Source organism: Cavia porcellus, unplaced genomic scaffold, assembly GCF_034190915.1.
Source record: "Cavia porcellus strain 051 isolate PalLab524CR breed Dunkin Hartley unplaced genomic scaffold, mCavPor4.1 scaffold_1, whole genome shotgun sequence".
In the NCBI taxonomy this organism is placed as follows: Eukaryota; Metazoa; Chordata; class Mammalia; order Rodentia; family Caviidae; genus Cavia; species Cavia porcellus.
The window spans coordinates 164,208,716-164,236,148 of NW_026947484.1; the positions used below are offsets into that span (position 1 = coordinate 164,208,716).

A 27,433-nucleotide genomic window follows, 5' to 3' on the forward strand; every position below is an offset into this window, starting at 1 on the left:
CTGAGCTGCGCACCTCAAGTGGCTGGGTTTTCACCAAATTTGGGGGAACATCCAGCAATTCTCTGAACTGTGGGTTGTTCTTCAAAGTCAACCTTCCTCTTCACTTAGCTCGGCACTCAGCCGAGCTCAGCCCAGGGCAGGGCACCCAGATAACACAGTGCCTCCTGGCCTCCCTGCTGCGGGCGGAGGCCTTGGCAAAGGTTAGGTCCACGGACCCAAGCGACATCAACGGGTGTGGTCTTTGAGAAATCATCTGCCTTCCTTCCCGCACCCTATCTCCCTCCTGCTGGTGGGAGAAGAGAAACATGGTCCCTCTCCATGCAAGCCCCAGACCGTCCGGCCACACTCAGTCTATGACAAAAACTGTCCCGTCACCATGACCTCTGCATGAAGTTCTGTATCTCAGAACTGTGCCAACAGCCACACCTAGGATTTTAGCTAGTAAGAAGCCAGCAATGTAAACCCAATCTCACCCACGTGACACCACACTACTGCTCCTGTCATGGAAGGGCTATCACCTCTGACAGTCTGAGGCCAGTGGTGGCCCACTTCGGAGCATGTGTGGGGCTGCTTTGTCCTGCACAGGCCTGGGGGAGCCCAGGCTGACTGTGCCGAGCGAGGTCTTCTCTGACCCTGGCCTGTCAACAGTGTCACCCAAGGCCAGGCATCAGTGATGACAGCTGTTTGTGGGAGCCTCTCTGCTAGCAGAGGGTGCTGAGTTCTGCTCCTGCTTGTCTTCTCACATTGTCCAAAGTGGTGTCAGCCACAGAGAACCCGGAGAGGGGCAGCACGTGGAGGCCTCCCTGTCACAGCTTCTGGGCTTCCGGGGAGAGTCCCTGCTGTGGGATTCCTCCCCCAGGGAGCCAGGCACACCTAGCAGGCACCCACGAGTTTATAAGGAAACTGCAGTGGAACAAATCGCAGGCCTGCCTGCAAACCTGAGCCTGCCCTCTACCCAGGTTTCATCAGCAGAGGCTACGCAGCCCCCGGAATCTCCATGTGGACCCACGAATTAGCAGGACAGGGAGCTATTATAAGACACATTGCCATTAACTCTCCTCTGAATGCTCCTCAGCACCTCAGACGCTTTTATCCGTCAGCCCGGCCACTTCCTACAGCAGTTCCGGTGTATTCTCCCCTGAGGGTCTTCAGTTGTGATGTCCCCGCTGTCTCGATTCAAAACACTTCCCTTTCATGGTCGTTTCTGACTTTGGGGAAGAGCCAGAAGTCCCACGGTACCAGATCCAGTGGATAAGGTGGCTGTCACAGTTTGTGTCTAGGTGTCCCCAGAAGCCTCGTGTGCTCATAGGTGGAACCTTTTCAGAGGCAGCTGCATCCAGGGTGACCACGGCTCTGTAATTACTAAATTAGTCCACTGATCTTCAGGGTAAGATTAAAAGTGTCGGGGTCGCTCCCGGCCGGCAGGAAAGACACACGACAAAGTCTGGCGGTGTGCAACCTTGCCTTTATTTGTCTCCGCGTGGGCCCCGCGAGGCCTCCGCTCTGTCACCAGCCCTTTCTCGCCGGTGGACTTTCTCTATCTCTCTCTGTGCTTCCTCTGTGCTTCTCCCTTGTGGCGGGAGAGGCATTTACTTTTATAGGGTAACAGTGGCCAATCAGTTCAAAGCGCGCGATGCGGGCTGACTGGCTAACATCAGCTGTTGCTAGGCAGACTATCTTACAGAGCGGGTTGTTTAAGTCGCCAGCGCAATCAGGGGGCAGGAAGCAGGCGCCAACTTGACTCACTCGATGGGAGGGGCAATCTAGCTCAGGCTCCGCTCCCACCCACAGGCCCTACGTCCGCCAAGTAAGGCGACCGGTGTCGGCCGCGGCTCCCAACATCTCCCCCTAATTTATTTACTTTGAATGAATGTATGCATCGCAGCCCGCCCTGGATCGAGTGCAGAGGCTTATGCCCTGTGTTGAGGCCCACCGTAGGCCCTTGGCTTGGACCCTGGTCGGCCGCCCCTGGGTCCGCCAAGGCCTTGAGACCCTCGTCCTTTTTCCAGGGCCAGGAGTGAACTGGACGGAACCCGGATGCACATAGGCATGCACTCATGCCCCTCCGTGTGATCCCCTCGGAGAGGCATCTAGATCTGGGCAGATTCTAGTAATCCAGCGGCTTTCGTGCAGTGTGAGGTGGGGCCTGGCTTAGGTCGAGTCGTGCTGGGGAGGCACGCTCTTACCCGTCATTGACTCACCCACCCTGCTGTGTGGTGTCAATAGGGAAGGAGTGCGGAAGACCCGCCACACCTAGACCCAGTCGTAGGCCAGTCGAGCGAGCCATGCGTAGGCCTGGGGGTCATTGTGCCCATCACGGGCTGCTGCCAGGGCCGCATGGGCAACCAGGCGTATTTGACGCCGGGCCGCCGCAAGGCGCCCATTAATAAATGATGTAAGAGCAGAAGCAAGGAGCACAGGGGACCTAACAATGGTAAAACATAGGGGAGCAAGCCATTCCAGGCTCCCCAAAAAGGGATTGTCCTGCAGTTCTTTTAGGGCTCATCTTGTTGTTGGGTCTGCGGTTGGCCCCTGGTGGAACAGGCCTGATCTTCAGTCGAGGGACTTGTCGCGTCAACCTCTCTGGGACCCACAGTGGTTTTCGTCCCGGTTCCTGCGGAAAAACACAAACCGCGCCTCGGTTCCAGCTAACCACCGGATCCGGGCCCATCCATTGTCATGCCATAGATAACCGCGCCTTTGAAGGCAGGCCTTGGCTTACTCCCCCTTTTTATTTTTTATTTTTTATTTTTTTTTTATTTTTGGTCTTTTTCGTTTTTTTTTTTTTTTTTTTTTTGGCGGGCCACCAAATGTCGGGGTCGCTCCCGGCCGGCAGGAAAGACACACGACAAAGTCTGGCGGTGTGCAACCTTGCCTTTATTTGTCTCCGCGTGGGCCCTGCGAGGCCTCCGCTCTGTCACCAGCCCTTTCTCGCCGGTGGACTTTCTCTATCTCTCTCTGTGCTTCCTCTGTGCTTCCTCTGTGCTTCTCCCTTGTGGCGGGAGAGGCATTTACTTTTATAGGGTAACAGTGGCCAATCAGTTCAAAGCGCGCGATGCGGGCTGATTGGCTAACATCAGTTGTTGCTAGGCAGACTATCTTACAGAGCGGGTTGTTTAAGTTGCCAGCGCAATCAGGGGGCAGGAAGCAGGCGCCAACTTGACTCACTCGATGGGAGGGGCAATCTAGCTCAGGCTCCGCTCCCACCCACAGGCCCTACGTCCGCCAAGTAAGGCGACCAGTGTCGGCCGCGGCTCCCAACATAAAAGTGCCCCATCCTGGGTGTCAGTGCCACCTACCAGAGGGCTTGCAGCCTGGGTAAAATGTAAGGGTCAGAAGAGGCTTGTGGCTTCTTGCTTGCTGCTTCACTCTCCACTACTTGCAGCCCTCTGTCCACCATGAGCTGTTTCTCCTCGGCAATATCTCCCTGCCTTGGAGCCAGTTGATCCTGGACAGAAACCTCCACAAACTGTGAGCCAAATCAGCCTTTCCTCCTTTCAGTTTGGGTGTCAGGTATTTTCGTCTCAGCAATAAGTAACCAAGACGCACGATGATGCAGCAGCATTGTGTTTTCATGAGCCCGCCTTTAAGTAGGACAGCCCCTGGCAGCAGCGTCCACTATTTCCATTCACACAAAGACACTCAGGAAAGAAGCCCTCCACAGCTGCTGCAGAGAGTGGCAGGTGTGACGGGTGAGTTTGAAGTGAAGGGAAGTAATCGGGGGGATTCATGGCAATGTAAATTTTACCATAAAAAATTTTTAATTTTTTTTAAATCGGTACCAGGGATCGAATTCACGACTGTGTGCTTGTAAGGCCGGCGCTTATGCCACTGAGCTAAATCCCCAGCCCCTAAAGTTTTTGAATTTCAACATTCACGTATATCTGGATGGCCCCAGGGATTCCATGATTACACACAGTAAAGGGGAAGGGCAGATCATCGGCCCTTAAACATACTGGACATTTGGACCCAAGAGGCCACAAGGCGCCTGGTAGAGAGGAGTCCCAGCACAGAGGCTGCTGCCAGGAAGAGAGAGGCTGGGGCCCCCCTGTCTCATGGATGGGAAGAATAGAGGGCAAGACCTCCTAAGAGGCCAAAGAGGTGACTGATGGGCAGGAGATGAGGATTTTCCTTCTCTTCCTTAAAGCAACAACAGAGCCACCGTTCTTAGCTGGCCACAAGTCTTCCAATAGAAACTCAAAGTTCCATCTTTCTTGCAAAAAACATGGCCTGTATGACAGGCCTCAGTGGTTGGAGCAGGGGTGACGTGAACAATTTCCACACTGTAAAGGGCAAGGGCTCCTCCCCCATGTTAATCACAACTTGCATCGCCCAAGGCCCCATGCACAGGCCTGGTTGCATCTGGGCAGCTGCAGGCAGGTGGCAGAGCCCTGAAGAGGCCTCCTGGTTATTTTTAGGTGGTGGACACTGTCCTCTGCGGCCCTCTCTTTCACACTTGGGTCTTCTCCATCACACACCCCGCCAGCAAGAGCCATCACTGCCCACCAACCAGGCCCCTAAAAAGGCAGCCATGCAACCTTTCTGCATTCTAAGTGAATTCACTCCAGGTATCTGTCACAGTGCTGAACAGCTGGCTAACACACTCACCTTTCCCACGCCCACTGGTGGCTGAAACACAGATTCAGGGCAAGAAGCCATGTGTGACCAGCAGCCACACTCAGCCTCTTCAGGATGACAAAGCCACAGGAGATGGGAGGCTGGGTCTTCACACCACAGTCCCCTCACTGCAGCCCACCAGGTTACACCGAACTGCCACTTCCGAGCCTCTGCTGTGACAGTTTGGGCCTCCCCACTGCAGAGAATGAATCTGCAACGCAGGCTTGGAGATATTCCTCACAGTTCATCCTCCAGAGAACCAGGGTACAAAGGGAGGGCCACGCTGGGGTGGGGGCATTTGACACTGATCCCAAATATAAGCATGGGCAGCGCCCAGGGACACTGTGCTCAGAGTCATAGCGCGGAACCACAGCTGGGAAGCTTCCCACACCTGCCACTCAGAGCAGCAGGAATCTGCCAGCCACATCCTGCAATGCTTCTCCCACAGGGCTCAAATACACGCAACCCACGGGGACCAAGGAACGAGCCTCAGCAGCCCGGGACGGAGCTCAGGGGGCTCATGTACACCACGCAAGGTCCTGGTCCCCAACCTCAGGACCCAAAGGTAAAGAAGTCCATGGGCTGTGCGGTGCTGTCACTGTGCTCCACAGACACTGCGTCACACACGCTGTCCTGAGTTGCCGTGTGAGATTTTAAAGATGACTTTGACTCTGCTAAGCGCCATGGTCCACTCTGACTCTAGAACCAGCCTGGAGTGACGTGTGACTCCCTGAACGTCCCGGAGGGCCATCTGCTGAGTGCTCACACTACCCGGATAGGCCGGCGGGTACCAGGATTGTAGTCTGACAGGCTGAGTTTTCATGTTTCTATGGAGTGTAGGAGGAAGAAAACCAGGTGTCACCAAGGTGAACTGCCAATTTCACACTGTGGTCTCATCCGATCTGGGCAGGGAAAATGTGGCTTCTGCTCACACCCAGCCGGGCTGACCCCAGGCTCAGGCTGCTACTGCATCTCGGGTCATGGGACAGCAGCTGGTCCAGTCACTTCCTAACTCTGGCCCAGGACACCTGAAGAGTTCGCAGGGAACGAGCCCGGGCCTGGAGGGCATCCTGCAAGGCACCAATCACCACGTGTGTTTTTAGTACATTCAATTCTTGCATATCTTAAAAGGAGGCCAGGGGTGTGGGTGGGGACACAGCTGCTGGATGCCGCTCCCTCTGCAAGGCCTGCCCAGCCTGGCCACAGCCAATCATGCTCCAAGGGCCAAACACAAGGCCTTGTGACATTGGCTGAGGAAGCCGGGTGGGTGGCACAGATCTAGGCGGGCAGGTCCCGGCTCCCACATGCCACTCATGACAGTTTCAAAGGAAGAAGCCAAACTTAAATCTGGAAGGATTTTTACTAGGGTCACATGAGTCCACACTGGCATAGACTGGTTATTTCCCCAAACTGTTTCTCTGGGGTCTTTGTGCAAACACCAGGCCTCATTCAAACATCCGAAGCTCTGACAGCCCTGGTTCGCTGGCTCAATCCAGTCTCCTCAAATACTTAAGACACAACAATCCCGAGAACAGCTTGCTTTGAGATATTTATGGAAAAGATCAACTGGATGAAATATCAGAAGACCAAGGCCCAGCTCCAACTCTGCCACGGGCTAGAGAAGTCAACTGTATGCCATCGATCCCATTTCATCCCTTCAGACACACTCTGGGGAGCGGTGGTATCAGGTGAGTTCTGTTGCTGTAAAGAAACACCCGGAGCTGGAAACGGTATAAAGAAAAGAGGTTTCTTTAGCCTGAGGTTTGAAGGTTCACAGTCTAAGCTGCACAGGCAGGGCTTGCACAGGCAGGGCTCTGGAGAAGCCCCTTGGCTGCGTCCCCTCCTGGCGGAGGGCATCGTGGTAGGTGGGGAGACAGGAAGCCACTAGGCCCCGCCTCCTCCTGGCCACACAGGAGCCACGCTGCCATTCACAGCACTCGTGAAGAGGAGGAAGAAGGCAATGTTTCCAGTGTGAAACAGCAATATTCGCGCACCTGCTGACCCACTGCTTAGCTGGCAGATCTGATGTTTCAGAGCCGTCCTTCTCCGGTAACCGGACAGGCCCACCTCATGGGCCAGGGCAGGCAGTCTTCTCCTCTTAGTAGCCTTACAGGGCTGCCCCAGAGTGGTCTCCCCTTGTGGACATCGGAAGTCTCCCGACATCCCCACCTGCCTCCCCTCCCGGAGCCCGGGTCACCATCGACTTTCCCCTCAGCAGCCCTGTGAGCGCGGCTCCAAAGTCACAGAGCGACGGGGTGTGTGCAGTCCGAGGGGACAGCTCAGGGGCAGAGCCCTCACCTGGCATCTGTGAGGCCTCGGGCTCGATCTCTAGCCTGCAAAACTCTCCTGAAGACTTTCCAGTGGTTGAAGGGGCTGAGGTTACAGCACTGAGGCATAAGGGATACTTCAAACGGAAAGCCTGTGAGAGCAGGCTGTTCCCAGGCCACCTTACCTCAACAGCAGAACTTCCCAAGAACTCAATAGTCACAGGTTCCCTTCCCCAGCCATCTCCACCCAGGAGCCTCCGCGGTCACAGTCACAAAACCAGCGCACCACTCACCTCCTCTCCTAAGGGCCATTTAGGGTTCCTAAAAATCATGTTTCCTTTCAAGTGCTCTCCTTGCCTTCCCCTATCCTAATATCTTCATTTTAAATTTATTAGTATATAGTAATCATAAAGAAAAATATAGTATTCCTATGTATTATGTAATACACATTACATAACCTCAAGTATGTAATATAATTATATAATCTTAAAGCTGCCATATAATAACGTTAAAATGATTATTTTGATTATTAAGCCACAACTTACAACAGACTTCGGTCATTTCCCTATGAGCCTCTGCAGATGTCTATGTTACTAATCTGTCTTCCACCCATTTAATTTGCAGGTCCCCAAACATGTAACCAAAAGGGGCAGGATAAAGGCTTTCTCTTAAGAACCCAAGAGGGCAGGAATTCACTGCTAAGTGTCAGATCAGTGCTGATCACACTTTTTATAACCCCGAGGCAAATCTGCAAGAAATACCGCTGTGCATCTGTTAGGATCCGTGACACACTGGGCCCCTTCACATGATAAAGAATTTTACCACCTCTGTCCACTGGGCTCTGCTACTTGGTGTATGTGTCCCCTGGTCTGCGTATCGCTCCCTCTCCCTGTCCTCTCCTGGAAGGTCTCGAGCTCCCTGCTGTGTTCCTGCAAGCTTTCCCAACTGCACAGGGGCCAGGAATATAGCTCTAGCAAGGGCAAGGTCGTGAGTTTGATTCCTGGTGTGTGTGTATGCACATTATCTCCAATTCCTCAAAATGAACATCACTGTTATGCATATACTAATTGAACAATAAAAGGATAAATTGCCCCCCCCCCCAGTATTGTAAATCAATCTTTAGCACTGAGGTAAAAAGCTCTTGCAAAGTAAAGGAAACAATCACCAACCACTGCAGGGAGAAGAGCGGCCCACCCAAAATGCTTGGGCTTCTGACTTTTCTTCTGAGCACCTGTCATCATCTGACAGCTGCATTTATCATCCTCCTCCCTCAGCTCCAGCCCCTGGTCCTGTTCCCTGTACTGCTCTGCCCCGAGCCCCGAAAATAGCACATGGTGGGCACCCAGGAAGCACCAACCAGGTGAACCACACCTCCCAAGGCAACCCAGCTCTCCTCCTGGAGAACCCTGTTTACCAAAAAGTAGCTTCAGTTTGAACAGGGAGTGAGGGCACATCTCAGTCTTTAACATGTTTGTGGGTCTGAGGCCAGCCTGGTTACACTGTGAGTTCGAGGCCAGCCTGTACTGCACAGTGAGACCCTGTCACTAAACAAACAAAAGAGCCACTCTCCCGCTGTGGGTGAGGGTCTCAAAAGGCCTCTGGGTGGTCTGAGAACGGGAGGTTCCTTTCGGCCATTCAAGGCTCACTCTGGGGTCGGAAGCACCCCCTCTAAGCGGGTATTGGTCAGGGCAGGGCCTTACCCCAGGAGGCTTCAACAATGCTCCCCACTTCCTAAGGGGTTCAGGGGTAGAATTCTAAGGGTCCCTGAATGTGAACAACAAAACCAACATTTTCACTTCCACTAACCCTCCTGGACTCAGCTCCCCCGTTATAAGTACAAGCAGCAAAGCACATCCTTATTAGTTCATTTCTACTCCTTGGTCATCGGGAAAGCTGGTGCTGAATCGCCCGAGGTGAAGGATCAGCTCCAGGGTCCTAGACGTTCATCACCACGCAGTGACCAGGGGGCAGGGTCATTTCACATAGCAAGAGAAAAGGACACGCATATCTCACTGTATCACAAATGTGATTTTTAAAAATACTTCAATAATTGCAATTCAGCACAACCTGTTTTACTGTAATCTGCATTTTCTTTTATTCACTTAAAATGAAATTATTCCAAAGGTGTCCTCAGATTCACAAAGATGAGCTGAGGAGGGTGTGACAGAGAACTCGGGAATGAAGAGAAGGTGGTCACTCGCTGGGTGTTTATGCTGCCTTGCTTTGGATGGGGTAATCTGTCCTTCAAACGTCCATACCCTGTGTGAGTCCCACTGCTCACTGGAGACCTTGGCCCTGATAGGTGCTTTGGGGACCCCAGGTCCTTGGACTCACGGAGTTTGTGACCCCCTTCTTAGCTGGGGCCGGTGAGGGTGGGTAGAGGTGGGGATAGCACTGAGGTCTACTGGGCTAAATACTCACATCAGCTGTCCCAACTCTGCTCTTACTCATCTGTCATTGCAAAGGCTTTCAGGGGATGGGAGAGGTTGGAGACTTCCAGGGTTCCCTCCCAGGGCCTCACAGGGCAGGGACGGTCATTCCTGACACAGCCAGCACCCGCCTGAGCTGTCCCACTGGTCCTGAGATATAGTTCCACACATCCCCTCCATGGCCGGACAGATGGATGGACAGACCACCCTCCCTGGGCCTTCCCACCCATCACAGCAGCACAAGCCTGGGCCACCATCTTGTCCTTCTGCCGGCCCTTCTGCCCATCTTTCCTAATGGCAAGGAAGCTCTGACCCCGAGTGCAGTGTGTGACTCAGAACAAGCAGGTGACAAGTATCTGCTAAGCGTGTACTTAGGCCCCCAGCTCCACACGCTGGTCAGAAGTGAGACACCATGGGCATACCGGTGACTCAACTCAGGACCTGGCAAGAGGCCTGGGTGCACTCCACTGCCTCCCGTCTACAGGACAACATCGGCGGGTTCAACCAACCAACTGCGAATGTCCAGAAAATTAAGAATGGTAATAGAAACCATAAAAAAAAATTCAACAAAAGCACCCAAGAGTGAGCATTTGCATAGCACTTACATTGCACGCAGTGTCACAAAACTTATGGAGGTAGTGAGTACATACACACATACACACAAACACAGGTCAGGGTGACAGGAAGGACTGGACATTCCCTGACACCAAGCCTCCACTCCACCCGCATGATACCATGCATGATGCCCAGGCAGAACACAGCAGCCCACTACAGGTCCCCACTGGGGACTTGTGACATGTGAGCAGACAGTGTGACCGTCACATGGCAAATCTGCTAGCCACTTGCCTAGGCTTGGGTGAAACTTACAATCCTCCTGCCTCACCCTCCCAGGGTTCTGGGACTACCAGTGTAAGACATCATGCTAGAACCATGCATTTTATATGCCCTATATCACTGGCAAGTTGGGCCATCACAACTTTGGCATGCCACTACAGAGGCATGTAGAGTTTTGTATCAAATAGGAACTTCTGAGGGCTGGCACTTGCATGTGTTCTTCCAAGCCAGGACAGCTGAAGCTCTTGTGAATTAATTCCTCTCAGTAAGCCAGGTAGCTGGGAAAGTTTCCTAAAAGCATCTGTGGAAAGGAGCTCCCAGGCAAGGGTGAAGAAGGCAGAGAGACTGATTCCAACTGGGTGAGCACAACCTGCACAGGAAACTGGGGACAGTGGCCTTGGGAACAGCACAGGAGGTCGCAAGCGGTTGGAAGGACTGGACACACATGAGCAGAATCAGGAACCACCAAGCAGGGCAAGGTTGAGGCTGGTAAACAGTGCAAAGTCTGCAGCACCAAGCACAGCAGAAAGGTCACGGCCAGGCCCGACAGTGTTCCTGGGTTTAGCAATCAGCTGCCTTGGCAGGGGCACTCTATCCGGGGCACAGGAGGCAGGGCTCTATGGCTGGAAAGTGGGCGCACAGCGCGTGGGCAGCAGCTCCAAGGAGAAGAGCTGCAGGAGCATTCAGCTACTACTGTGATCTCTCCTCCTCCCTTCGGACCCGACACACCCACTCTGCTGTAAGCACCTGAGGGACAAGTCTCATGTACTACAGCCACGTCCTCCAATAATGACCTGGAGCCTGCACCCTAGGAAGCAACAAGCCACAGCATCTATCGCGCAAGCGCAGGCTCCGCTGGGACCCAGTAGCCTCTGTTCTGCTTGCACGGAAACCTGCAGTTGTCCGAACACAGGCGGAGGAAGGAGACAAACCCAAACTTTCCTCCTTAACCGATACAGAGCACAGTTTAGAGTCTGGGAACCAGAAGCCAGAGGCATCGGACTCCGAGTCCCTTCAGTCTCTGAAGCTGCTCAGTTCTGGGACTCATAGGTCTGCCCTGATTCTCAGCGCTGCCCTCAGATTCCTGGAAAAGACTGATTTATTTCCGAGCTGGGATGGAACCTAGGGCCTGGCGCCCCCGATCCACACCAGCTCTGGCCCCTCTGCACCTGCTTTGGCCTGGTGTCCTCACCGGCCACCACCGCCCATAATAGCATCTGCTTGGCAGGGCTACCAGGAGAAAGGGAACACCGGGGCACCGCTCAGGCGCCGTGGGGGGCCAAGGCCTGCTGTAGGGAAACTTAAAGAGGAGATAGATACAAGCCGGCCTTGTTTTTACAACTTAGAAAGGAAGGTCGTTCTTTGGGGCTCCTTAGAAAATGTTTTCTAAGAGCAAGCGACTCATCACCCCATGCATCAATTTTACAGATCCACACTTTCCTCCGCGGGGGTTTCCGCCAACGACCTTGTTCGGTTTGCCTCTGCACAGGGTCCCGCCCGCGAAGAAAAGCCGTTCACGCGGCCCGGTGGGGGGCGGGGCCGGTGTTGCATTCGTTTCCAGGCCCTCTGGGCTTGCACAAGACGCTCTTGGGTTGTGTTTCCGAGTTCCCCGGACTCGGGTCCCGCTGGTTGCAGGGAAGCCAGGGCACACATACGGGCCTGTGCGCTGGGGAGCCTGCAGCCGGCACGCACCAGGCCAAACTGGGCCTGCTTCCCCGCGGGTCCGGCGCCGCCGTGACCCCCGTGACCTTTCCTGGCCCGGCGGAGGCTGCGAGCGAACCCAGGCGCGCAGGCGACAGCCAAGGTCGGGGCTGCGGGGCCACGGCCCGGGAGGGGCGCAACCTGTTTCGCCCCGGGCGCCCAGTGAGCTCTGGCGGCAGCAATCGCGTCCCCACGCCGCCACCCCGAGCGCGCAGCGTGACTGGGGACACGCGCGGAAGTGGCCGCCTTGCCTCGCCCCGCCCCGCCCCGCCGCGTCCCGCCCGCGTCCTCACCCCGTTGGCGGCCGCAATGCGCGCGATGAGCTGGATGGCCTCGGCCATGTAGAAGCGGCCGTCGCCGCCCACCACTAGCGTGGCCTCGGGCCGCAGCGCGGGCTCCACGGTGGCCAGGATGCTCTGGATGAAGTTTTCGGCATAGTGAGCGCGGCTCTGGAACACCTGCACGCGCTTGCGCAGCCCGCTGGTGCCCGGCTTCTGGTCAGGGTAGGCCTGCGTCTTCACCGTCTCGATCCGCACCATGGTGCCGGACGACGCGCCGGGCCGGGGACGCTGCGGGGCGCGGCGGGGCGCGGCCTCCTTAAAGCCGGGCGCGGGGCCACCCCGCCGTTCAGGGGCGGAGCCGCGGACCCCGCAGGCCAATGCCAGGCCTCCGCCCGGCCGGGCAGCTTGCAAAGGGTGGGCGCCCAGCGAGCGGGCACGGCCGCCGGGCCTTCCTGGGGGCCGCCCCTGGTGACCGCGCACGGCCTCCCGGAAACCAGAGCTGGAGGTAGAACTGCGGCCGCGCAGGGCCGCGGCTCCTCCTCCTGGCCTCTCCCCGGGGTCGGGGCACCCCAGTGTGGAAAGGATCCGAAGTGCAGAGCTTCCAGCCTCAACGCGGGCTGTATTTTTCCGATTTTATACTTAAAAAACTGAAAGCCAGGCACGCGCAAGGGGCCACCTGGGGGCCCGAGCCTGACTGGGAGCAGAGCGGGCTGCCTGACCTTGGTAGGAGCCAAAACCAGGTGCGGGAGACACTGGGGCTGGGCTCATAACAAGGGCAGGATGGGCCGAAGGGATCACAGAAAAGGGTCACAGAGGAGTATCACAGCCAGTAGAGGGGGTTTGAAGATTAAGAAGAGAAAAGTAGAAATTGTCACTCTTCAGGTTTAGCAACTCACTTGATTAGGCTGGGAAATGTGTCGTTTTGGCAAAGTGGAAGCACACTTTTACCAGGTGGTGGGGTCTGGGAAAAGCTAGTTAACATCCGTGGTCACTTGTTTCTTTACCCTAAAACGAACATAAACCTCTCCTAAGGAATTCCGAAAGAATCAGTGGGCTCCTGGGGTCAGCAGTGCTCCCTGCGTCGACGCACGGTATTACCTGGGATGCTTTTAAATGACCCATGCTGTAGCCTAAGCCAAAGGAGTCCAGTCAAGGTACCTACAACACAGGGCCCTTGGACTGTTAGCTCCCGGGTCTCAATCCCAAGCCAGAGTTCATCATTATCGCAGGAATCCTACTCATGCTTCCCCCGCATGTTCATGGTATGTTCCCACACAGCCATGGTCGAACATGGGAGGTGGTGTGGACAACCCTGTCCATAAAGTCCCTGTAAGTGAAAACTGGCAGTGCCATGGAACTGATTCAGGACCCTGACCTTTCCAGTTCATTCTGACTTTAGGGAGAAGCCAGAAGTCAAGAGCTGCCAAAACCAGTGAATAAGGTAGCTGAGGACACGGTGTCCCCAGGCTTTTACTAGCTGCCTTTCTGTGAGTGGGTACTCGGCAGCAGCGTTCATTGTGCTTCTGATCACACTCGAGGAGAGGACTGCAGAGCTGCCACAGAAAGTGGAGAAGGATGGGATGCATGTGTTGGAAGTGAGGGTGCGTGTCCTATGTGATCACTTTTATTTCTGGCCACCTGTCATGGGGGCTGTCAGAGTGTGAATCAGAGGCTCAGTCACCGAAGGGAGCCAGGGATGATGCCTGGGGGCAGTGGTGTGGCATTGAGAGTTGGAAGCATGAGTCCTAGTTGGCCGAGTGGGTGGCCTGGTCATGTGGTCTGCTGGACAGTGGCAGGCACTGGGGTCTCTGCAAGGGGTGGTGCCCTCACAATGAATGCCATCATTATGCCCTGAAACATGTACAGTAAAAATGTTTTTAAAAATCACATGTAAAAAAAAGTATTGGCATCTTTAACAGTGATGAGCAATTGAAAGGATATCTTTTAAATGGTGGCAAAGCGTGCATAGCATAAAATACATTGCTTTTAACCATTTTAAGTGTACCTTCATTAGGTCTGTTCCCACCATCGTGCCACCTTCCCCACCGTCCCTCTCAATGATGACAAGGATGAAGCTGCCTTACCCTGCTGCAAGTTGAACCCAGGTCTCCTCACTCCAGCTCAGGCCCGCCGAGGGCTAAACCCTCCACCCCTCCTGAATGCTTTCTTTCACCACCTCACACTGAGCTTCTGTGGCCACCAAGTCCCAGCTCTCCATGTCCCTTCCTCCCCGATCCAGGAAACCACTGTTCTTTCTGCCTCTTTGAATCTGACCATTTCACCTAACTGAGATCTTATGTTTGTCCTCTGTGCCCAGTTCAGTTCAGCTGGCTAACACCTTCATGGTTAATCCCGGTAACCATGTTTGCGGAAGTTTAAGAGGTTTCAGTGGAGGAATACTCTGATCATACCAGCACTTTCCAGAAAACACTGAGCAGCTGAAGGGAAACCAGGCAGCCCCGTCAAAGACCAAGGTTCCTTGCACCAGGCTGGGGGCGATGGAAAGACTGAGTGAGCAGGCTGGAGATGTTTCTAGAAAGTAGTGTTGGCAAGACATGGTAAGATGCGTCGGGCAAGTGAAAAGCAGTGTCTCGGCCTGGCCGCCTGGGACTGGAGGATTGCAGGCATGGAGCCGGGAGGGATGCGCTGGACCACGATGTTGGCTGTGGGCCTGCAAAGGGGGATGTATCTTCCATGCACCGGAGGGGTGATGCAGGATAACTGTGTTGGGTATATGGATTAGAGGTTAGGAGCCAGGTTTGGTCAAGGGATGAATTTATAACTTGCTCACAGACAGACTGTATCTGAAGATGTTGGGGTGGATGAGAGTCCCCAGAAAAAAGAATAAAGAGCACAGGAAGAGGAAAAGGCCCGGCCCTGGGTTCTAAGAACCCCCAGTGTTCAAAGGCCTGTCTTTGAACGATACTTAGAATCCCCGCCAGGCAGGAGGAAGAGCTAGGTGCTTCTGCTATATGCCATCCATTAACAACCCAAGCTCTGAACATCACGTTACACTGAAAGGCAAGGGAAATCGAACTCTTGAGAAAAATCTCTAAAGCACTCCTTTAGAGCAGGCCTAAAGCTCTGGATTTTGGTTAGTTTTCTCAGTCAAGGAACAAGCAGTTCTTAATCTCTCTGCCCTTGCGTGCAAATGTAGATAAACGGGACAGGGGTAAATCCCAGCTAGATAATGTATGTGACTCGGCCAAACCACATTTCCTAGTGCAACGGTCATTACAGAAGGCTTCACCTTCACTCTTCACGAATCATCGCCTGCCTTCAGTTGTAATGGCCTAAAGAAAGGTGTTTGCCATGATTATCAATCTTCAGTAACCTCAGCAATAGGAAGTAGTATGCATATGAGATTTATAGCGGACAGAGGTATATGGAATTCATAATGCACACTGTGAAATGGGGCTATGGGGAGGTGTTAGCCCTTTCACATTTGCTAATTACCTGACTCACACGGAGACTGACTGTCAAAACAAGCAGCACAGAACAGGAATTCCTTCATGACTGGCACACAAGCCTGAAAAGCACTCCTGTGGTATATGGTAAAGGAACAATCACATTATCATTAAAAACAAAACACAACTCCGCGTTTGTGCAAATGTACCTGCCCATACTGAGTGTTCGCTGAGTCTCCTTTATTGAGGAACACTGGGGTTATCTCCAGTTTAAGATTAGATGACCCCCCAAGCCCCACCTCTACTAGGCTTCAAAGGCAGTCCTTTAATTTGAGAGAACTTGCCTATTGAAATTTGCTAAGGTGACTCATTCCTACCTATAGGAGAACTAGGAAACCATTCACCATTTTTATCTGTAAGCTGTTCAGTCACTTAAAACTTTTATTTGATTGTTTTATTGGTTCCAAGGATCGAACTCATGACTGTGAGCTTGCAAGGCAGGCACTTATGCCGCTAAGCTAAATCCCCAGCCCCAAAACTTTTATTTGAATAGAAGTCAATGACTATTTGGAGACCATAATTCTGAAATTTAAGTTTGTTCCTGTCCCAAAAAGGTCACAGTTTCTGAACTTGTGTTTCAGTATCATGAGTCCACATGTGGAAAGCACTGACGTATGATAAATTAGACTCTCCCACAGAATTCACTTTTGGAATCTGGAAATCAGTCTGAGTTAATTATATGAATATTTGATATGCAAATGTTAATATTTTAGATGGCAAAAGATAAGATTTTTAAAAATACAGATTGTAAAGAACATTTTTCAAGAGATAATGAATGTCTTCATTATCTCATTTCACCAGTATTCCTGATTCCTTGTTAAATGCTGTGGTAAATTAAGTTAATTTACCCGAGAACCTGTTACCTTACACGACAAACGCGACCAGCAGATAGAATCAGATAAAGGATTTAGGGGTGGGGAGATTGTCCCGGGTGAGCTGAGTGGGCTCCAGATGCTAGCCTGAGTCTGCTTGGGACAGAGGAGCCATGTGTGGGCAGCCTGTGTAGGGAAGGTCCTGGCTGTGGGGACAGGGTCAGTGCAGCAGTCATCAACCAGGGAATGCTGCAGCCCCTAGCCGGGAAGAGGCCAAGCAGGCAGCCTCCTTTAGGGCCTCCCAAAAGCAAAGTGGTAAATCCTTTCTAAAGAGGTCAAGCATACACTTGTCATGTGGCCCAGCAATCCCATCTGCTACACGTTCACATAAAGACTTGTACGTCATTGTTTACAGCAGCTCTATTAGTAACTCTCAGAAATTAGCAGCACCCCAGCAGATGAACAAGTAGCAAATGGTGATACAACCAGATGATAAAATACTACTGAGCAATGAAGAGGACCAACTACCAGATACACACAGCTTGGTGAATCTTAGATCATTATGTTAAGTGAAAGAATTCAAAGGTTACTGTCACTTGACCCAACCCACCGGATTGTTGAACTTGCATTAATAACAGGGCATGGGAACACTAGGAAATACCCTTATGAATCTCTTGTAGTCCAAATACTCCTTCCCTCCTCTATAGAGTACTGGTCCAATTTCCCCTTGGCAGTCTGAGTCAGTCACTTAGGTAACACCATAGCTCCATTTTCACCTTGTTAACGAAAGGGCATAAGGAGCCCAGAATGACCAGGGAGAAGCCTTAGTTCAATGGAATCATTGTTGTGCTTCCTGGCATGAGCTGTCCCCGCTCTGGAACTAAGATTTCTAGGTCAGTAAAGCACAAGACCGTGAGAACAGGCAGCAAAAAATTGGTTAGGGAGCCACTTAGGGGTAGTGGTGAGTGGCCCCATTCCCACTGCCACTCCTAGATTCCTGGACCTGTGAATCCTGGGGTGGGGAGACACAGTACTATGTAGTAGACAGTGATTCAGAACATATTCTGCTTCTCGGGGAACCTTGCCCCAGCCCTGAAAGCTACTGCCACCCGATGGAGCCTGTAATTCCATTTTCAAAAGGCAATTCCACCATTTTATCAACCCGGCAGCTTTGGGGTGGGGTGAAACCTGGTAAGTTCAGTGAATTCTGGGAGCGAGAGCCCACTGCCTCACTTCTTTGTCTGAAAAATGTGCTCCTTGGTCAAGGGCAGTGCTGTGTGGAATTCCATGCAGGTGGCTGAGGCATTCCTTCTGTCCATGGAGAACAGTTTCTGCAGAAGCATATGTGCAGGGAAGGCAAATTCATACCCAGATAAGTACCTGTTCCTGTAAGGGCAAAGCACTGCCCTTTCTCTGATGGAAGTGGCCCAGTAGAATCAGCTCGATCCCGAGTTGCAACCTGGGGACTCTGTGTTGGCCTCTGCTGCTTGCAGGTCAGACACTCAGCAGGGGTTGTAACCAGACAGCCTTGGCGATGGGAGTCCATGTCAATGAGCCCATGCATAACCTCCATCCTGCCACCATGACCACTCTGTTTATGAGCCCACTGGGCAGTGACAACAGTGGCTAAAGAAAGAGGTTGACTGCTATCTACGAATGGGTCGTTATCCATTGGACTGTTAAAGTCCCCTTCTCCTGAGGTCAGTCACCTATTGGCTCGATCACATCTACACTGTTTTCATTTAATGAAGGGTCGTTGCCGTGCATGTCTGACCTAATGACTTGGTTAATCAGATGGTACCCAGATCATGATGGGCAGCTCAGGTCGCATGGTGACCTGGTGTCCCATGGTCAAGTGTTCAGTTCCCACCAAGGCCTCTCAGGCCAGGAGCCATTTTTTACAAGGAGAGTAGTTATCTACAGATAACGGCAGAAGCTTGCTCCAAAATCCCAAAGGCCTCTGCTACAATCCATGGAGAGAGCTTCCAGAGACGCCAAGCAGCGTCCCTGCCTGCCGCTGACATCTCCAGTCCCACTGTTCCAGGGGCAGAGCTGACTGCACAGCAGCCTGGCCCTGATGCACAACCTTCTCTGGATCTGGAACCCAAGGAAAAACAGCAGTTTCCTAGTTGCTCAGTGAATAGACCAGAGTAACACATATGTAGTGAGGAAGAACTGGGAGCTAGGAGTGTGTGCCTGTTTGTGTATGTATTGGGGTGGGCAGAATGAACTTGGGAGAGGGAGCATGAGGGGTGTCTGCTGAGGGACCAGTTCTGCATTCTGACCGTGCTGCATGTGTGCTAAATTGCTTTACTTGCTGTTTTCCTCAAATCATTACATAGTTTCCCGCCCCCCCCCCCTAGAAATGACTAAGCAGGCTGAATAGTGCAGACAGGCTTCCCACACTATGTGAAGCACGCGTGTCTGTGCATCCCTGCACTTGTGGGGAGGGAAGGAGGGGGAAGTGGGGAGTCAGAGTCCGTACTTCTTAAGATCCCAGTGAGAAATGGGTTTTATGGTTCCTATCAAGAAGGGTAAGAGTACCTGGGAACGCAGAGAACAAATCGCCCGAGCAGTCTTAGACGTCATAAAGGACTTAGCACAGTGCTGAACAGCACTATCACCTTCCCCAGTAAGAATATAATACACTTGAGCCGGGCGTGGTGGCTCACGCTGTAATCCCAGCACTCAGGAGGCTGAGGTGGGAGGATCATTGCGAGTTCGAGACCAGCCTGGGCTACAAAGTGAGCTCAAGGCCAGCCTGAACTGAATAGGGAGACCATGTCTCAAAAAAAAGACAAAAAAAAAAAAAAAACAAAAACCACTCACCCTCTGGTGGCCAAAATCAGAACTACATGGCCACTCTCCTGGGTTACACCCATGATATTACTGCTTCTATTTAACCTACACCAAAAACAGATCTAAAGAGACAACTGTTTTTCTTTCAAGAATAATTTTTTTTATTTTTTTTTGTCTTTTTCTTTTTTTTATCAGTACCAGTGATCGAACCCACGACTGCCTGCTTGCAAGGCAGGCGCTTATGCCGCTGAGCTAAATCCCCAGCCCCAAGAATAATTTTTTAATTAAAACAAAAATGTCACCCATTCAGGAAAACACAGGTATGAATAAGCAAGGATAACTTTAAAAAGCTTTTTATTTTATGGGGACATTAGATATGCATAATGATAATGTTCGTCTTAGGTAGTTTGTACCTGTACAGGAAATAGCTTGCTGCTGCTTTTTTCTCATTTCACTCTCCTGGGCTCCCATTTTTATTTACAAAAGCTTTGTTTTCATGTTTTCTTTCTATTTCTTGTTTCTTCTTTCTCCCCATCCCCCACCCTGTTCCCTTCTTATTTGAACGCTCTCTCCCCATTTCCCAATGCCCCTTACTCATTTTGGTTTCTCACACCAGAGAAGCCATGCAATATTTGAACGTGGCAACAGTTTTGAAAGAAAACAGGTCACTGCAGTATACCATAGAAAATCCACAGAGATTAAACACAGTCATTTAAGATTTGATTATGGCATATTGTACACTTGTTACTCTAGTTTCAAAATATGAGAATGGAAAATTTTAGGGTCACAGGAATTACAGTGATAATGTAATTATCCTCTAGTTAAATCTGCCTGTTAAGTAGTAAAAAACAATTCCTAAAAATTAATTGTTATGATTTAATCTGTTTAACACATTATGTTTTAATCTTTAATGAAATGAAAGAGTCTGGATTAATGGAACTGAAGGGCAGTGAGGGTTTTTCCTACCCTTCTGATTCTTACTTTATGAATGCTGTGAAACATTACTAGAAGTTCCCACTGCGACGGGAGTACATGTCTGCTCTCCTATGTGACCGTCACTCTGATGTGCACCGGGTATCTGGGGCACTGCAGGAGGCCCATGCTGGGGGGACAGGGGCAGCTCTGTGCGAGGCCGGCAGCATGGGAATAGAGCAATCTCCATGCAGAGGGCGGCAGTGCCATGGGGCCTCCTGTCTTGGCCACCAGAGTAGCCAAGAGAGAAGTCTTGCAAAAGGGCCTTGTGGAGCCAGGAGGGAAGGGGGAAGAGGCCCTTTATCTGCAAGAAGTAAGCAGCAAGGGGCTGGAGGGGGAAGCACTGTTGCTACTGAAATAAATACAGGTGCAAGAAACCGTGCTGGGCATGGCCAGCGGAGAGAAGAAAATCTGAAGGCTCCATTGTCCCAGTGGGCCATAGTGTCCCGCTCTGGGGACAGGACCTGACTTCCACGTCCAGCAGAACAAGGGTGGCCCTGATGTCTGTGTGACAGGACTGAACACAGCAGCAGCCAGGGACGTGTGGTGCAGGCAGGAGCAAGCACACAGATGGAGGAGAGCATTCTCTGGAGGCAGAGCAGCAGCTGGGACTTGGCCAGCACTGAAGGACAGGCCAGAGACAGGACCAGGAACACTGTGGGCACAGTGGGGACAGGAGAGATCACACACGGGCCTCTCTCCACGAGCTGGGTGCTTATGTGTTGTAGTTTTCTTATTCTGGTTTTATACACTCATTTTATTTAGTCTCTCGGCTAGCAGGGCTGGGGCTTATAGCTCGGCCCTGCGCCTGGGAGAGTAACCTGGCGGACCACCCTGGAAGGGTGCCTTCCGATGCCTTAGGCTACTGGATGTGGTTATGGACCCTGTTACGGTTAGTGTCTGGGTTTCCCCAAAGCCTCATGTGACTATGGGGGGCGGACCTGTCAAAGATGGCTGACTCTAGAGTTTGTGATTCACGGGCCAGTGCTAGGGTTGGGGGTGCAGCCTGCATGCAATGTAAAGGACAGAAGAAGTCTTCCCTCATGCTCCTCCCTTGCTGCTTTTGCCGTCTTCTGCCACCTTGAACTGTTGCCCCTCTACCATGCACCACCCTGCCATGGAGCCAGCCAGCATGGACTGAAACCTCCACAAGCTGGGTGCTAAATAAACCCTTCCTCCTTTAACTCTGGCTGTCGGGTATTTTGACACAGCAATGAGAGAGAAGTAACAAAGACAGATCTCTAAGACCTATGAGTCAAGCATTTCAGAACTTTTAAGTCTTCCGAGATATTCCAATACCACAGTATTCAAGTAATCTGTAAAAGGTCATTTACCTACAGGTCCAGAGCTAGAACCCAGCTGCTGGGCATTATGAATTAGACTCCTGTGGGTCTTCATTTTCTTGGAAGAAAGTTTAACTTAAAACAAAATATCTTTGTCTTTTCTACCCACAGAAAGGTTACTGTTAAATCCCCAAGTAATGGAAAGACACCACTAGGATTCTCTAAGGGCGTAGCAGTGGGGTTGCCAAGTTTTAGTGCCTGGTCATACTCCTCTTGAATCTCCAGGTTCCAGTGAGACTGTTCATGTCCACGACCACCAAATTGTAAAAAGGCCTTTACAATTTAGGGTAGGTACCTTTATTATATATTTTTACTATCACAGATAATTTCCCATAACTCAGCACCTGGTAAACAGAATACATGCACATTTGTTTGATTTATAAAGAATCTGGTGGTTAATATTTTCACATTTCCCCCCTATTTTCTCAGATACATGGTGTAAAGAGCTCAAGCTGCTTGATAACGGCCACAGATGTGGCTGTGAATAATCACCTTATTATCTGACTGCAAAAGAAAATTCCAGAAGTTGCTAGAACATTCCACAGACATCTAAATCAAGGGCCCTGCAACCAAGTGACACTTACACCACAGGCCATTTTGTACTGGCACAAAAATCCCATCCACACATGGTGCTCGTACTTCCAATACAACAGCCACCAATCTGTGACTGCACAGCACCCAACAGCTCAGTGCTACTCTTCACACCACACGCTGCTTCACTTCATGCTGTTCACATTTAGTTCCCATTACCTCAGATACAGTCAATCAAAAGGAGGCCACAGCAAACGGACACAAAATTTACAGAGTATTTCTATTATCATTAGGTTTTGACTTTATAACACAGAAACTAATTTCTTCAAGTTTTAATTTTATATGATTGGAAAATAAAATGGCTATTTTTTATAGTTATATTTTCTTTAAGTTTTATGAGTTAAGATAAATGAAAACCATATACAATTTTGAAGTTTACTGAATACTATTTTTTTTTTTTTTTTTTTAGTACTGGGGAATCAAACTCAGGACCTCATGCTTGCCAGGAAGGTGCTGTGCTGCTAAGCTAAAACCCTGGTCCTTGAATACTACTTTTAAGAGGATTATCTGTAATTTTCTTTTTACTTATTATCATAAACACAATATGCTTAAGTTTCCCACTAAGAAAGAAGGCCATACATATAAAAAAATTATTTATACTTTAATCATAAAGCATATAACCTGTAAGTGCATGTAAGTTAAATTAATAAGATACACTAGTTAAATTGCATAGCACATAGTTAATAAATAAACAGCAGACCAAACCTAAGGTGGTGACTCTTAGCGTGACAGCAGCCCTCCGAGTCAGCTGGATATGAGGGAATACACACAATGGTGCATCCACTCTTGGTGTTCATTCAGAGGCATTACATGTTGGCAAACCTGCATACAAAAACAGAAAGTTTTTACTTTTCTTTTACATGTTATTCCTGGGAAATTTCTAAGAGGCATCTCAGCCTTGTGTAAAGCATATCTATGTGGAACCAGGCGTGGTGGACTGTGCCTAGAGTCCCAGATACTCAGGAGCCTGAGGCAGGAGCATGGCGTGGGCCTACAGGCTTGAGACCACGGGCAGTAGAGCAAGATCCTACCTCAAAACAAAAACAAAAGCAGAGCCAAGTCCCCGTGCAGATGAAATCCGGTGCTTTTCGTCTTTAGGTCTGACAGGGACTGCGGGCTGAGTCCCACCCTGCCATCGTGGCTATTGGTCAGTGCAGGTGCAGACTGCACTCCTTTCTACTGAGTACTTCTTACCTGGACAAATAGAAAAGATTGCCTCTTCACCCTTGGAGCATTATCCTGCATATTAGGGTTTAAAGATAACACAGAGAAGGAGAGCTCAGCATGCATGTTTTTCCCTGTTCCTTCTCCCGGCTCTAGAGTCCAGCTTGGCCCTGATTTTGAATTTGGAGCTAACTCAGAAGCCAGAGTTCTTCACCACCAGAGCTACAGCTGCGTCTGGCTCTTGACTTAGCTGTTTATCTAAAACAGCTATTTCTTTCCCATGTCATCTTGGAACCTCTGAATAATGCAGACAAAAATATTCTGAGTAATTAAATGCCTATTACTGTTAATTCCACTTTGTGTTTCTTTGTGTGGTGTTCGGAAGTGCTTTTGTGGAGATCACTTTATTTTCATCTTTACATTAACTGTGTGGAGCATCTACAACACTGACACCTGCTTCATTTCACCCCAGAGGTCTCAACTGGGGGTTAAGTGACCTTCCCGGGTCACTCAATCAAGCTGTGATAGAACTGGACTACAGGGGCTGGGGATTTAGCTCAGCGGCATAAGCACCTGCCTGGCAAGTATGAGGTCGTGAGTTCAATCCCCATACTGCAAAAAAAAAAAAGAACTGGACTAGAACCAGAGCCTCTTGTGTGTGGACAGAGACTGACACAGACATGAATATTGCATTTAAACCAGTCTTCTATTTCCTTTTATATCCACATGGCTTTATCTTTTTTTTTTTTTTTTTTTTTTTTTTTGAGACAGGGTCTCTCTATGCAGTTGAGGTTGGTCTTGAGCTCACTTTGGTCTTGAACTCGCAACAATCCTCCTGCCTCAGCCTCCTGTGTGTGGGAATGCAGGTGTGTGCCATCACGACTGGCTCATATCTACATATTTATTCATGGCGTTAATTTTAAAAGTTTCTTTCCAGAGACATATAGAAAAAAGACAGGGCCATTACCATGGAAGATTGCGGTGCCACTTCCACTGCAAATACGTTGAGTCCTCTGTTGTTAACACAGTTCTTACTCAGCTCATTGTTGATGTGAATAATCACCTTATTATCTGACTGCAAAAGAAAATTCTAGAAGTTGCTAGAACATTCTTTAATAAAAGACATACATCTCAGCATAAGCCCTAAAGTTATCTTACTGTAACATAGCCTGCTGCAAACTCAGACCAATCGCTCTCTTAGCTTCACATCTGTGACCTTTTCTTGCTCATTTGTATTCTGTCATCAATTACATACATGGCCTCTTCTAAAGGTGTCGTGGGTTTACCCTTTAATCTTCATTCCCAGACCATCATAAGCACCTGGCCTAGTCCTATGTGGCAGATACCACCATCAGACTGACGGGTAGAACCCTGCTGTGCTGGGCCTCCTGCTCCCCTTGCTCAGCATCCTGGTGGCTGGCATGTCCCAGGCTCTGGGGACACTAGGACAGTCTAGGGGAGAGAGTTAGGACACCCACACTGTGTCTGGCAGGCAGGCCTGGAGGAGGAGTGTTGTAGACTCAGAGGACCACTGTCAGCTCAGACGGGTTCCCAGGAAGGCTGTGGAGGAGAAGTGATGTCTGAGACCACAGCCGTAGCCTGGAGGCACACAAGAGACCAGAGACAGCAGGATGGAAGTGATGGACAGAAGGCTCTGTGAGCCCAGCCTGGCCCTGTGCAGGAGTACGAAGTCGGCCTACTAAGGGCTAAGGGCGGTGGCAAGCTGGGCTGCCTGCACCTGCTTTTCAGTTTCCCTGCTATCACCTTCCGCCAGTTCATGCCCCTTGCAGGGGACAGGGACAGTGCTCACCTCAAGCATGGGTGTGCAGGGCCAAGCCCTGGGCTGTGAGCATCAGGACCACACTGGCCGAGAGTCTTTTGCACTGTCCCCTGAGCTAACAGAGGTGGGGAGTCACGAGGTGCCTGACAACAGCATAGTGGAGAGGCTGGGCTAGGGTGGGGACCCCTTAACCCTTTCATCCTGGTCAGGCTGGGCGCAGGCAGGAAAGGCAGCAGCCACGGCCGGGCTCAGCCTCCCAGGCTCCATGCAGTGGGAAGACTGAGATTCGATACTCGTGGACTGGGCTTTCCATGCAGAGCCCTGGCTCTGCGTCCCGATTTTCAGATAACATCCGCTCTGTGGGATGCTCACAGAAATCGACCACATGGCCCAACAGCACAGTGCCACCTAACACCACTGCTCTCCCATCTCCCCGGGGAGTGTTAATTTTGTCTTTCCAACTAGCCACAAATTCCTTGAAAGTGAGGCCAGGCTTTACTCATTCTGGTGGCCCCCTACTGTGTGACAGACGAAACATAACACTTCATGCTCAGATTATACTGTCTCCTCACTGATCTTCAATATCTAATTTTCATACATTAAAAGGAAAACAGGAATGTCAAGCCTTTAAAATCATGTAAGAATTATCACGCCACATTTGACTTAGAAATGGGAAGCACACTTATTCAGTATGAAGATTATATCTAATGGGATATCTAATGGCTGTGTAAAAAGAGAGTGAGAAAGGACAGATGTGTAAGCTTGGTAGCTGAATAGCCAGGAGCGCTTTAGAGCCAGTACCTTATTCTCAATGACTGACGTGATCCGGAAGTCCCAGCTGCGCGTGTGGACGAGGACATTCTCATAGCCGTCCATGGCCCTGGCCTCACCCTGCAGGAGAACAGACTGGCAAGTGGCCTTCTCGAGCTGCCCCCTGCTCGCCTCCATCCTGACGGCCTTCAGCCTGGGCTTGCATCTTTCTGCGTGGAGATCTATGACAAATGGACACGCCTGCCACAGAGGAAAAGGAGACCCGACTCAGCCTTTTGCCAAGGTTCAGGTGAATCATCTGTACCTCTGTGTCCACCACGTGACTTGGGAAGGTGCACGAAACCTCGTAGCTTCCTTTCCAGACACTGGTATCAGGAAATGTTAGTATTACGAATGGACTAACAGAAAGCAAGAGATTCTGACTTCTTGGAAGCATGTTCAACGACAGTGTTCACAGAGAAGGAAAAATACCCTCTCACCAGTCAGCGAGGCCGTCTTTAACCACGGCACCCCTAGCCCAGGTTCAGACACCATGGATCTGCTCATTTCTTTCTCTAACTTGAAGGCTATCAAAAGAATTCATCAAGAGATTCAAAGAAGTCATCATTTTTGCAACTGAAACAACGCATGAACATATCCTAATGCCTTGAAAAGAATTTAATGTAGAAATTAAACCCATAATACCAACAGTCTAAAAACACTCAACAGTTCTGGTGTCTAAAACTGTTTTCTGCAGTGTCCCAGGCCTCCAAGGGGCAGCACAGTGGCCCTGGGCTCCCTGCCCCACACTCCCCTGCTGCTGTCCAGCTGCTGCCTGTGCAGATCTGTGCAGATCTGAGCACAGGCTCTGGGGGATTGGCCCCTTGCAGTGCCCTCCCCGGGGGCAGGCTGGTTTGCGCCCCTTGCCCTGCACAGAGGATCTGCTCAACTCCCACCCTCCTGCTCTCCCGCCCCTCCCATGCCTTGGCATCAGCTCTGGCCTTGTCGGGAAAGACTGGACCCAAGTTCCACAGGAATCACTTTCCTTCTCGGAGTATGCCCTGCGCAGAGCAGGAACTCAATCTAGGGCAGTGTCTCATGTCCCCAGAGCTGCATACATCACAGGCGTAATTTCTTCAGGATGGCTGGATCCGGGATGTGGCAGGCTGGGGCCAAGGCTGTGTGGGTCCCAGATTGCTTCAGTTTACTCTGGTGTGGGTAACGAGAGGGCCACCCTGGTAAAGCGGGGCGCCTAGAAGGGTGGGGGGAAAAGGCTGCCGCTGCTACCTCACCTGGATTTTGGCCCCTCTGTCCTGCTGCCCTGCCTTACAGCCAGCGACTAGGGACTGAAACCTCCACAAACCATGAGCTACAGACACCTTTCTTCCTTTAACTCTGGGTGTTCACTATTTTGTCTCTGCAATAAAGGAAAGTAACTAAGACATTCACCACTGTATGATCAGTGCCTCTTTCACAGAGTAGTTGCACAATAAATATTTGCTGAATAAATGAATAAATTCACATGCATTAGTGGTCACTCTTTTGGCAAATTAAAAAGAAAAGCTGAATTGAATTTAATGGAAGAAGAACACAGTTTATTTTCTGATGCTGAGCATTAAATTCAGG

At 50.9% G+C, this 27,433-nt stretch overlaps 2 protein-coding genes and 1 long non-coding RNA gene across 9 annotated transcripts in view; 1 reads left to right on the top strand and 2 right to left on the bottom strand.

Moving 5' to 3' along the window:
* Window positions 1-12,595, bottom strand: part of Pgm1 (phosphoglucomutase 1) — a 44,557-nt gene extending 31,962 nt beyond the window's left edge. The window contains exon 1 of the mRNA XM_063259407.1: window positions 12,142-12,595. Coding sequence (XP_063115477.1) covers window positions 12,142-12,387 — 246 coding nt within the window. The 5' untranslated portion in view covers window positions 12,388-12,595. The remainder of the gene's footprint in view (window positions 1-12,141) is intronic.
* Window positions 12,210-23,623, top strand: LOC134478345 (uncharacterized). Of its 2 annotated transcripts, XR_010050949.1 has the most exons (4): window positions 12,219-12,351; window positions 19,403-19,527; window positions 21,634-21,809; window positions 22,523-23,623. It is a non-coding gene; the product is annotated as an uncharacterized LOC134478345 (long non-coding RNA). The 2 variants fall into 2 exon arrangements; XR_010050947.1 differs by lacking the exon at window positions 19,403-19,527 and having other exon boundaries at window positions 12,210-12,351.
* Window positions 22,696-27,433, bottom strand: part of Efcab7 (EF-hand calcium binding domain 7) — a 33,880-nt gene continuing 29,142 nt past the window's right edge. For 2 of the 6 annotated variants that reach the window (XM_023561197.2, XM_013142823.2), the window contains 4 exons: window positions 25,859-26,068; window positions 24,245-24,352; window positions 23,308-23,352; window positions 22,696-22,935 (listed from right to left, as the gene is read on the bottom strand). In XM_023561197.2, the coding sequence (XP_023416965.2) occupies window positions 22,858-22,935; window positions 23,308-23,352; window positions 24,245-24,352; window positions 25,859-26,068 (441 nt within the window). In that variant the 3' untranslated portion in view covers window positions 22,696-22,857. Of the gene's footprint in view, window positions 23,353-24,240; window positions 24,353-24,755; window positions 24,838-25,858; window positions 26,069-27,433 lie in introns of those variants that run through there. The other 4 variants (XR_010050909.1, XM_003479123.4, XM_023561196.2 and 1 more) reach the window with 4 other exon arrangements.